Source organism: Ptychodera flava, chromosome 12, assembly GCF_041260155.1.
Source record: "Ptychodera flava strain L36383 chromosome 12, AS_Pfla_20210202, whole genome shotgun sequence".
NCBI lineage: Eukaryota > Metazoa > Hemichordata > Enteropneusta > Ptychoderidae > Ptychodera > Ptychodera flava.
Window position 1 is genome coordinate 38,840,755 of NC_091939.1, and position 12,546 is coordinate 38,853,300.

The window sequence follows — 12,546 nt, forward strand, 5'->3', positions numbered from 1 at the left end:
ATTTCATTCAAACTTGGTACAAGGATTACTTCATATGTCATACAGATGCACGTCGATTTGTTTTGTGATACGATCCAATATGGCTGCCAGGCGGCCATTTTTATTACGATTTTTTCATGTACAGAGCCATAATTCAGGCATGTTTCAACTGATTTTATTCAAAGTTGGTACAAGGACATTGACCAATGTCATAGATATGCACGTCGATTCTTTTTGTGATACGATCCAATATGGCCGCCGTGCGGCCATTTTGTTACGATTTTTTCATGTACAGAGCCATAACTCAGGCATATCTCGACCGATTTTATTCAAAATTGATACAAGGACATTGACTTATGTCATACATATGCACATCAATTTGTTTTGTGATACGATCCAATATGGCTGCCAGGCGGCCATTTTTATTACGATTTTTTCATGTACAGAGCCATAATTCAGGCATGTTTCAACTGATTTTATTCAAAGTTGGTACAAGGACATTGACCAATGTCATAGATATGCACGTCAATTCTTTTTGTGATACGATCCAATATGGCCGCCGTGCGGCCATTTTGTTACAATTTTTTCATGTACAGAGCCATAACTCAGGCATATCTCAACCGATTTTATTCAAAATTGGTACAAGGACATTGACTTATGTCATACATATTCACGTCAATTTGTTTTGTGATACAATCCAATATGGCTGCCAGGCGGCCATTTTATTCGATTTTTTCATGTACAGAGCCATTACTCAGGCATGTTTCTACAGATTTTATTCAAAGTTGATACAAGGACATTGACCAATGTCATAGCTATGCACATCAATTTGTTTTGTGATACGATCCAATATGGCCGCCGTGCGGCCATTTTGTTACGATTTTTTCATGTACAGAGCCATAACTCAGGCATATGTCAACCAATTTTATTCAAACTTGGTACAAGGACATCAACCTATGTCATACACATGCACATTGACTTGTTTTGTGATACAATCCAATATGGCCGCTGTGTGGCCATTTTATTACGTTTTTCATGTCCAGAACCATAACTCAGACAGGTATCAAGCAAATTTATTCAAAGTTGGTACAAGGAGATTGACCAATGTCATACATATGCATGTAAATTTGTTTTGTGATACGATCCAATATGGCTGCTGTGCGGCCATTTTGTTATGATTTTTTCATGTACAAAGCCATAACTCAGGCATATTTCAACCGATTTTAATCAAAGTTGGTACAAGGACATTGACCCTTGTCATACATATGCACATTGATTTGTTTTGTGATTCGATCCAATATGGCCACCATGTGACCATTTTATTACAATATTTTCATGTCCTGAACTACAACTCAGACATGTATCAAGCGAATTTATTCAAAAGTATTTTTATCACAGACCTAATGAAGAGGACTCTATCCTCTCTGAGGACCTGTAATCAAAGCACCCATTAACAAGTGGGGACTGTGTCATCAACGATGACTTGTTTTTCATAGATTTTATACTCAGTGACCTTAAAGTTTTATGAAGTGGAAACAAATAAGAACCATGATATTCTTCAAAAAGAAATACTATGCAAGACATAAAGCCAAAGTTTCCCTGATCACAAGTGTTTCATTCGTAAAAATTGTTAGCAATTCAACTATAACATGTTGTTTTTGCAGCCATCTCACAAGGGGACAATATGAGAGATATACCGTTACCTCACTGGGATCCAGATGGTGGATTAGAAGATAGTCCGCCAGAACCATCAAGCTCACCAAGGCAGCCTAGACCTTCAACGTCTTCAATTCCACTTGACCTTTTAGATAACCATGCGATTCCACCATCAACTCCACCCCCATTTGTTAATGAAAGTCATCCAGCAGCCCTGTGGAGGGTGACTCCCCCTCCCACACCCACTATGAAAAAAGAAAAAGGGGGTAAACTACCGAGTAAAGGGACTCCTCCCCCTCACAAAAAATTAGCAGTTCCAGATCCTGTACTTAAACGAAGTAAATCTGATGATGCTGCATTGGGTCACAGGATTAATCTAGGAATTGATCCCAAGTAAGTCTACATCACCATCAATGCCATCAAGCATTGGCAAATTCATTTGATACACTAACACAGTGTTCTCCCCAAAGCAATTATAGAGTGGTGGCCGCCAATCTTTAATTCTTGGTAAATAATAGCTCATTACCATAACAATTGCATACATTGTTATGTAAAATAGCCAGCACTCTACCAGAAAATCCTGGAGAGAACACTGCTAACAGTACCAATGTGTAAATTTTATGTCATTTTACTCTGCATAGAGTTCACACAATGATTATTCATGTCTGAGGTCTTATAGATACTGTTCATACAGTATACTCCTGTAATTTTGTGACAATACACTCCACAGTATAAACTTACACTAGATATTATTTTATCTATTACCATGCATATGTTTCTGCTGTAAATACTTGGTTAGTGTTAGCACACCGGTTCATATCTTCATGTCTGTACAATGACAGTTTCATGATACTAAAGTTTTAGAGTGGGAATAACCAACTTATTGAAGATAATGCGCAAAGAGAGTGTTTATGGTGATTCTTCATTCTGTCAGCAAATGGTTTTTCTTGCACAATTCAGAGAATATAATTGACGGATGTTTAATCTGTCAGATGAGAGATATGATGATGGTGTGGACGGGTTTGACTTGCAGGGTATGAAAGTATGAAATGATACCCTCAAAGGTAGGAAAGTATGAAATTATACCCTTCAAGGTATGAAATGACACTCAAAGTAGCCAAGGCAGCATCAAAAACACATGAAATCAAATAAAGTGTTTAGTCATCAAATTTTAGGGTTTTTATCAGTTTTGAATACTGACATTGAAAGGAAAATTGAAACATTTGTCTGAGATATTCAATGTAAAAGAATTGAAAAACAACGAAATCAAGTATAATTTTAATCATACAGCATTTATTTCACCGTAGGCATGGCAAGAAACCAAACAATTTAAAGATGCTACCAGGTCCTTACGGTAGTCATGAAGTTTTAACAAAACGTCGAATGTCTGTCGAATCTGATTCTGATGCTGGTGCTACATGCAGTAGCGGACATTCGTCGCCAAGGAGAAGATCTCCTGCAAGGACACCACCAACGCCTCATCATCATATTGAAAGCAAAGACGATCTGCTGGCCAGATCACATGGTAATGCATAAAAGTTCTCCAATGAATTCTGAACATATTAATACATTTTTACAGTTATGTTTGTATCTCTAAGGTTATTTTTTCAACAGATATTAATTGTTGCCTTTTGTCATCCAAGGGTGTTCAAGATAGACAAAGTTTCTAATCAATCACCTTTGTCCTCCATGTACACTGCTCACCAGCTGTGATAACACATCCTATCGTAATAAATACTGACACAATATTTGATTAAAACAGCATTATCTATTTCATAAAGTACACTTATGGAATAACTACAAAATGATTTTGACGTAGTAAATATTTAGTAAATGGTGTATGTACAATCTACAGAAGACAAAATTACTCTTCTCTCATGAATGAAGGTATTAATTATAATTATTAAGATTACGCATTGCATCTTTTTATACAACGTAGTATTTTGAATTTTGAAATGCTCAAATACTAGTCCTGCTCTTGAAATTGTCACACAGCGAGACTGTCTCCCCTATGAGAGTTGTTACAGTGAGACTGTCTCCCCTATGAGAGTTGTTTCAAGTTAAATATTCCAGATATGCTTTGTATTACTATCATTTAATATTTGTATTGTGATTTACTCAGCAACACTGCCAAATCGGCCCAAGTCACCCCGTACTCCATCAAAAAGCATGGTACACAAAATCAAGCACAGGTAAGAACCTCTTGATTCTTTTCTAAAGAAAGAATACTAAATTAATTACAAGATAGTACCGGTCATAAAAGACCATGCCCCATGGCCCTGTAGCCAATATGTGTCATAACAACCTGGAAATAGTCTTCAAATGACATAGGTGTGATTTTGTAGAGACACAAATCTCTGATCAGGAGTTTTGTCCGTGTGGTTGTACAGCGTGTTCAATAACTGATATGACAAATGGCAATCCTAAATACTTTGTAAACCTAAATTTCAACTATGTTTGTAAAACAAACTTTACAAAGCAAACAGTTTTTAATAGTGCATTTGTATTCAACTAATATGTGCAACTTTCTTGGTATGTTATAAAGCAGCTGATGAGAACATTTTTGTGAAAGGTATAATTTCTTCAAATGATGACATGGCATTTCATTGTCTTCTCTCTTTCCTCCAAATAGGTTTGCCAAGAAGAATTTCTTTTTTCCTCAGAAATGTGATTTTTGTAATGAAAATTTGATGTTTAAAGGTTTCAAATGTAAGGAATGCAAGTAAGTACATTCTAAACTTTTTTTTTCCATTATCTGTCAGAAGTGTTGTGATTTAAACATCCACCAAGTCTTTAACTGTCAGTAGATGCATAAAATACCGTACAGATATCCTGCTACTGTAAAGATGATATCCCTTGGAAAAGTTTATGCAAATCTTTCAAAGTCTGATTTGTGTCAGAACAGCACCAAAAGCTCATCTTACCACAATGCTCTCCATTCAAGTTTATCCAATTGCATGTTTTGATGTTGTTTTGTTTGTGTACCAGGCAGAAATTCTTCAGTTTTACTGTCATGTTGTCTTGAAAGAAGGTTATAGCTATATTTTCTTGATAATTTTTGTATGTTTAGTAGTGTCACTTTACGTATCACTCCATAAAATATTACCCTTCAGGTGGTCAGAATAGCAGCTTCACATCAAATATAAATTTTCCTTTCTCAAAATCCAAATATTGCTTTGGAGCTATCATCCACTATTTCTGCACATCTTCTTCGTGTACTTCTCTGCCATGATATAATGTGTGTTCTACCAAAACTATTTTCATACCCTCACAGTACACACTCGTCATTCATATTTTTGTGCCAAATACTTTGTAATCATAAATGTACTCACAATGACTGCATACACGTTTTCTCTGTTTTCCTGTGGTGAAGTAGTTGAAGGATTAAAACTGAATTTCTCATCCATTGTACAGATACATATGCCACATAAAATGTGAAGAGGACGCCAAGAAGCTACCATCTTGTGGTTTGCCAACAGAGTTTGAAAAGGTCTTCAGACAGGAAATGACAAGCCAAGGTATAATCAGTTTTATCTGCTAATTTCATTTAATTGTATCAACTTTGTCGTTAAAAAGCATTAGACTAGTCCAATGTGTAGGAGTAACTGTATGATAGCTTACCTACATGTAATTAACTTTTCAATGCAGCATTATACTATTATCATTCTAACACAACTACAGTCACCCATACCTGAATAAGATATCTTGGATATGTGACATCAGTTCCTGGACAATTTTCAGATAGTGTTTATTTTAGAATGGAAATCTTCCTGGTTTTGCTTGATATTACTGAGCTGTCCATGTGCCGGTTGACATGAAATTTGCATTTAATGATCTCATTTCTGATGTAAAAGTTGTGTGCACTAGTTGAGTACAACTCTCCACAATTTATTGTTTTGTTTATGAACAGCTGTGCAGTGACCCAACGCATTTTTAGACCAAAAAAGATATTGTAAATTGTTTTTTATTTTAATAATGGGAATGACTTACTATTGGTGGAAGGTAATGGTCAGTTTGCCTTCATACCATAATTATGATGGATATATTGAATTAGCATAATTTGTGGTGAAGGAGGATGCCAGCAACAATGGTAGTTTGCCTGTTTTGCTTAACACAGTATAACTACAAAGTCGTTAGAAATCCATCATGCAGAGAAAAGTCCAATTTAAGCCCCATTGTTATGTGGTGGTATCTTAGATACCACAATCAACAACAAACAGTAATTGATTAGTCTAATTTGTCTATCTTTTCCAATTTGTAGCGAACATGTATTTATTTTGTTAGCTCAGACTTAAGGTAGCTAAATACCTTTTAGACACTTTCAGATTTTTATTTTTTTCTCAATTGAACACTACCCAAACCCCAATAAAGTATACATTTTCTGAAAGCCCTGATATAGAGCTATCCGACCAAGCACAGTACACAGTCATTATTTGCATAAGAGTCACGTGACAAGCGTTTTGCTGAAGCTTCAAAAAACCGGTTTTCCCGCCTTATGCGAACACGCTGCAAGATTTCCGGTTGGAATTTCTTCATTGACAAGCCTTGACAATATCCTTCAAAACCATGTCTGCGATTTTTTCCCGGAGGCTCCATTCAAATTATATGGCGTGATAATTAAAATTCCTTGAAAAGCACCTTCATCTAACGCCTTAAGAGCGCATTAAAAGAAAACAAAGGCATATAAAGAAAATCCAGACACGGTTTTGAAGGATATTGTCAAGGCTTGTCAATGAAGATATTCCAACGGAAATCTTGCAGCGTGTTCGCATAGGGCGGGAAAAAACGGTTTATGGAAGGTTCAGCAAAACGCTTGTCATGTGACTCCTATGCAAATAATGACCATGTACTGTGCTTAGTCGGATAGCTCTATATCAGGGCTTTCAGAAAATGTATACTTTATTGGGTTTGGGACGTGTTCAATTGAGAAAAAAATAAAAATCTGAAAGTGTCTAAAAGGTATTTAGCTACCTTAAGATAACTCATCATTAAAATCAACAGCCATTTGCAGCAAGAGGGTGTTCTTGTTTTGTACAGTAGGTCAATAACTTGTACTGTAACAATAGTATGGGTTATTTTCTCATTGAGACAGTGTTACCCAACTAGAGAGGGAGGGGGCATGGTGTGACCTTAGAAAACAATGATAATATAGTGTTCTCCAGGGCACTAGACTTTAGAGGCTTGGTATAATAATAAATACTATGTTTGTTTTACAAATTGATTCATCAGTTACAGATTAAATAAATTCCATCATTGTGAACCATAGAATGTGAAATAATATCAAGAAAGCCAAGAGTTATGAAATATAATTGAAATAGCAATAAGATGTCAACAAAGACACTTGTCATGATGTCAAAGAAATCCACTCTGAAGGCTGTGATCATTTTCATAATTGTAGAAGACTACAGTAAAATTTTAAAATGTTAAAATTGGGCAATATTAACATAAAATCTTTACCCATGACATGTCATTTTAAACATAGATTTCAATAATTTTTCATTCCATTCTCACCATTCATGTGTGTCAATCATAAATGTACCATATCAAACTTCTGTGATACAAATCCTTTGTCAATCAATCATTAAGGTTGGTGACTTTTAAAGCCCCAGTGGTTGCAATTTTGTATTATTTCCATTTTAAACCAAGGTTATATCAATTTACTGTTTTTACTGAGAAATAATCACCTCTTTTTGCATTATTTACATTTAAAACCAAAGTTATGTCATCTTACTGTTCTTACTGAGAATTGATCTTCTATGCTTCTTACACAATTATTAGGAAAGTTTATGTAATCTCAGTATCTGTGAAATTATCAGGGATGCAGCCAATATTTTAGCACTAATACACAGATACACTGAGTTCAGCCATTATGCCCATGTTCAGTAAAAACACAAAAACAACATGAGAAACTGACACTTGTCTATTGACCAACAAACTGATACAAAGTATTAAGATGCTGAAATAGAAAAAAGCATGGCCCCTAAATTGATGTAGTTTTGGAAATGTTAGTGAAAATTTGACTTTGAAATAATTTAGAATCATAAAGCTTAAATGGTGTGATCATAGGACTAACAAATATGCAAAATAATATGCCGCTATGGAGCTTTAAAAACTGTGCTTTAAAAATCCAGGTTTTCTCCTAAAACAATTTTTGAAAATATTAACCTTCAGAACGTTTCACCAGAATATCTATTTTTCTTCAACCATGTCATGTCTCAGTCTTTCAGGAAAGTTTCATCACTATTTATGAATATAACGCCATAGTAACTATCACCAATAACCAATATTAACTATACAAATTAGATGTGTGATTCTATCATGTGCAATAATCATATGTAAAGAGTATTTTAATAATTACCAGTAAGGTCATGTAAGGTCAGTGACCTGTTGTGACCCTATGAATCAATGTTGCAGTTTTTGCTTGGTGTATTCTGCCATATTCTGCATGTGATGAGCTTTCATTTTGCAAAATGTGTGTATTATGTGTTTACTTTGAACACTTTATCTCTGTTGCCATATAGGGAAAGATTCACCTTTGATTGACAGGAGACCAGGTATTATTTTATTTCATGATTTTGTGTCATTTTCTGACATGCGTGTTTGTTCATATCCACTTAGAGAAAGAAATGCACTGTGTTGATTGCTTGCTTGGAATGCCATTACTACTTATGCTGTGCCATTACTGTGCGGTTAATAGTTACAACGCATCCCTTGTGTGTACAAAAAAATTATGACACTCACAAACCTAACTGGTGTACGTCTTTAGAGAGCCAGTGTTAACCATGTTTGATGACAAACTCTGTGTTTATACACAGCCACTCTTTTGTACATTAGTACGGTTCCATCCACACACAACAAACTCCAATCTTCAAAACTGTCATACATCACATCATGTCTGGTATACCAGTTGTAACTTCTTAATACTATCACTCTAACTCTCTACAACCAGCATATACATTGGCACAAGAAGGGGCTGGCCAAGCACTGAGTTTTATTATGAAGTGAATTTTATATTTGAAAAGTCAAAGCCCAATCACTCCACATGGAGTGACCCTGGTCAAAGTAAAACCGAAAAATGAAATGTGATAGGAAAAAAAATCAATGATATAAACTTACTTACTGCAGACAAAGACTGCCAGAAATCATGTTGAAAGTGTATCTATAATTCTCAAAATGAGGACAAAGTAAATAAAACATGTTGTCTTAGAGAGTTTCACATACATATTTATAGTCAGCTTTTGTAGTGATCAGCTTAAGGTTATTGTTACAGTAATGTCAACTATAGATTGTTTGAATGTCTAAAAGATGACTTTAATAGTGCCAAAAGGAAAAAAGAATTTGTTTCAACATATTGTCCAAATGGTGGTTTTCAAAAACTCAATTGTTCTGAGAATTTGAATGAAAAAGTGATTCATCATTTTTAAATGGCATTGTGAAGTACTTTTCACAAGTTAAACATTCTACACTTGGTAAATTGGAAACCTAATACCAATGCTGCTGTTATGCACCTTTTTTTATCAACATTACAGTGAGGTTTGTTACTTTATACTGATATAAAGTAACAGTGCTCAGTGAAATTGATATGAATAAAAATTCTAAGCTGTTTGATGTAGAATTTTTGAAAGGTTCTTTGAACAGGCAAGGAAGTAACCACTGATTGACAGTACATGTATGTCTAGTTGTTATGTCTGTCAATGCATTCTGTATTGTATCCAGTGTACCGATAGTTTAGTAGCACTACACACAGAATTTATATCAAAAAAGTCACAGATATCTTGATTATTACCCACACTGAATGCATGTATAGATTTCTGTTGTCTCTTTGTAAATTTTAAAGTTGTAGACAAAGTAGATGATCATTGATTATTGGTAGTTTCATTTACAATAAGGTACTTAGTATTTGTCATTATTACTGGTAGTACAACAGTTTATATCAACCCACACTTTCCCCTATTTAAGATATCCTTGGTCTCTTTGCAAAGAGATGTCATGATCAGTATAAAGTCACTCTGACACTTACTGTTGAAAGTAAAGTTTTGATAATCAGAATTTTGCAAATTAAAAGTGTGGTACATATTTAAAATTATTGTGAAGAGATTAATAAATGTCTAATGGGTGAATAATGTATGATTTTTGTTTTATGTCAATAAGCCATGCTATAGAAAAGCAAAAACATCAGCTGTTAATAATCTACAGCGAAGATAAAAATAGTTTCTAGCACTAACAAAACAAGATACAATTTTTGACAAGATACAATTAAGTACAGCTGGCAGCATTGCTGTGTATAGATTCTCACATAGCACTGTTGTGTATGGATTCTCACATAGCACTGCTGTGTATGGATTCTCACATAGCACTGCTGTGTATGGATTCTCACATAGCACTGCTGTGTATGGATTCTCACATAGCACTGCTGCGTATAGATTCTCACATAGCACTGCTGTGTATGGATTCTCACATAGCACTGCTGTGTATGGATTCTCACATAGCACTGCTGTGTATGGATTCTCACATAGCACTGCTGTGTATGGATTCTCACATAGCACTGCTGTGTATGGATTCTCACATAGCACTGCTGTGTATGGATTCTCACATAGCACTGCTGTGTATGGATTCTCACATAGCACTGCTGTGTATGGATTCTCACATAGCACTGCTGTGTATGGATTCTCATGTAGCACTGCTGTGTATAGATTCTCACATAGCACTGCTGTGTATGGATTCTCACATAACACTGCTCTGTATGGATTCTCACATAGCACTGCTGTGTATGGATTCTCACATAGCACTGCTGTGTATGGATTCTCACATAGCACTGCTCTGTATGGATTCTCACATAGCACTGCTGTGTATGGATTCTCACATAGCACTGCTGTGTATGGATTCTCACATAGCACTGCTGTGTATGGATTCTCACATAGCACTGCTGTGTATGGATTCTCATGTAGCACTGCTGTGTATGGATTCTCATGTAGCATGGTGCTAACATGACAAGCAATATAATGTATCATGCAATATTACGTGTAATATATGATGCTTGTGTGTGTAGGAACAAAAGCTGTTGCAAAAATGTTCATTCTTACTCATTTCAGATTAATTGCTTCTTCATATGAAATTTATTTCCTCATGAAAAATGTTAATTTCAAGGAGTCATTATGTGTTATCAATTTTATGGTAAAAAAGATAATGGTGAAATTTGTAAATGATGTATATGTAACCTAAGTTGATGTGTTTTGACAGTGACGTGTCAGATATTCAATGAAATGAAAGTGTTTTCAATCCACCAGGTCACATTTAGACCTCAGTAAATTTGAGGTTAAAGGTTACAAACACCTAGATGACTCCATATAAAGAGTCTACATCATGTACCTTTGTAACCTATTGTCTCTCCTTTGCATGGCTCTCCTTTGATACAAAACATCAACACATTCATAAACACTGAATATGTCCTATGGAGTGATTGTGTAGACTGTCATGTTACAAGTCTTAGAATAAAATAAGACAGCACTGTGATCTGTGGGTGATAATGTTTGTGTTTTTTTCTTTGATAGCGTCTAGATCGACTTCAGAGCCACCTATACATCCAATGAACAACAACCCATCAGTCAAAGTTCTCTCACCAAATGAGAATTTTAGTTACTTAGCAGAATCTAGTTCAAATCCATCATCTACAACTTCATCCACACCATCAAGTCCAGCTCCAATTGTTTCATCAATGTCAAGTTTATCACCTCAGAGTCCAGCTCAAGCAAGTCCATTGAATCAAAGTCCGGCCCATTCTGTGCCAGTTCCCTTGGCCAGACAGACACATTTTGATTTCCCAGGTATGTCATCAAATTGATATTACTGATGGATGAACAGTCACAATTTAATACACACACAATACAAATATGACGGTGATTCTATCAAACTAAATAACAACATTATTAAGATATGTTGACCTTGTTTGGAGACATGTTTGTTGGCGTGTCATGTAATTCTCATGCGCAAATTTCAAAAATAAAAAACATCTTATTGCTAAATGCAATCACCTGAAAGTCATACTTATTATGTACTTAGGCACACAATAATAGCTGAGTGTTAAAACATACCTCTAAAATATAGTAATTATTGGATATTATATGGGAATACGATACAAACATACATGATTTCTGTATCCATTGATAAAATGGATCCATAGAAGTTTCTGCTAGGAATCAGCTTGGAGTGTTTTATAGGTTTCTATTGACTTCGACTGAATCACAATTTCTAGCTGTACATCCTATCTTTTTTTCCAAACAATATGTAAACTAGATATCTGGAAATGTTTATAAATATTTCTCTATTTCCTACACAGAGGTGCAGCCAAACCATGTACAGAGTGAAATACTGACACCAACACCCATGTAGTAAGTCAGTCTTTCATATCACACTATGCCTTATTGAAATTAAGCTAAATGATATTTCTGTCAACTACATGTACATTACCAGCTGTTTTCTCTAACTTCATTTTGGCAATTATTATATATGTGGAGCAATGAAATGTTCAAAGACAGAAGACCAAAATTGTTGCATCAGTGCAAGATCATAACTGACATTTTGACAAAAATCATTCTTCTGAAATTGATCTGAAATGACTTGTTACGTTGGTTTAAATTCAAACAAAGTAAAATTTTTGAGAAGATCCATTGTTCACCATTTATTAGAACATATTTTGTATTCAGATTGTGGATTCCAGTATTTACAAATTGACTTTTTCAGTACAACTGTTAAATTTTGAAATTTCTAGTTATGACTTTACTGATCTTAACACGACAAAATGTCCACACAATATGCTTCAGTTCAAAGAAAGTTACTGTTTAGTGCACTGTATCATTACATGGTCTTTGGTGATAAAATGCAATTCATCACAAGTGGTGCACAAAACACTGA

At 35.0% G+C, this 12,546-nt stretch overlaps 1 protein-coding gene across 3 annotated transcripts in view; it reads left to right on the forward strand.

The window, feature by feature from the left end:
* The window catches only part of LOC139145831 (kinase suppressor of Ras 2-like), a 38,588-nt gene that overhangs the window by 15,708 nt on the left and 10,334 nt on the right, over nucleotides 1-12,546 (forward strand). For 2 of the 3 annotated variants that reach the window (XR_011555031.1, XM_070717241.1), the window contains exons 4-11: nucleotides 1,644-2,028; nucleotides 2,943-3,160; nucleotides 3,758-3,827; nucleotides 4,268-4,357; nucleotides 5,050-5,153; nucleotides 8,157-8,189; nucleotides 11,187-11,459; nucleotides 11,972-12,023. Coding sequence is in view for 2 of the 3 variants with exons in the window: in XM_070717241.1 (XP_070573342.1) it covers nucleotides 1,644-2,028; nucleotides 2,943-3,160; nucleotides 3,758-3,827; nucleotides 4,268-4,357; nucleotides 5,050-5,153; nucleotides 8,157-8,189; nucleotides 11,187-11,459; nucleotides 11,972-12,023 (1,225 nt within the window). In the remaining variant the exon portion in view is untranslated. The remainder of the gene's footprint in view (nucleotides 1-1,643; nucleotides 2,029-2,942; nucleotides 3,161-3,757; nucleotides 3,828-4,267; nucleotides 4,358-5,049; nucleotides 5,154-8,156; nucleotides 8,190-11,186; nucleotides 11,460-11,971; nucleotides 12,024-12,546) is intronic. The other variant, XM_070717243.1, reaches the window with a different exon arrangement.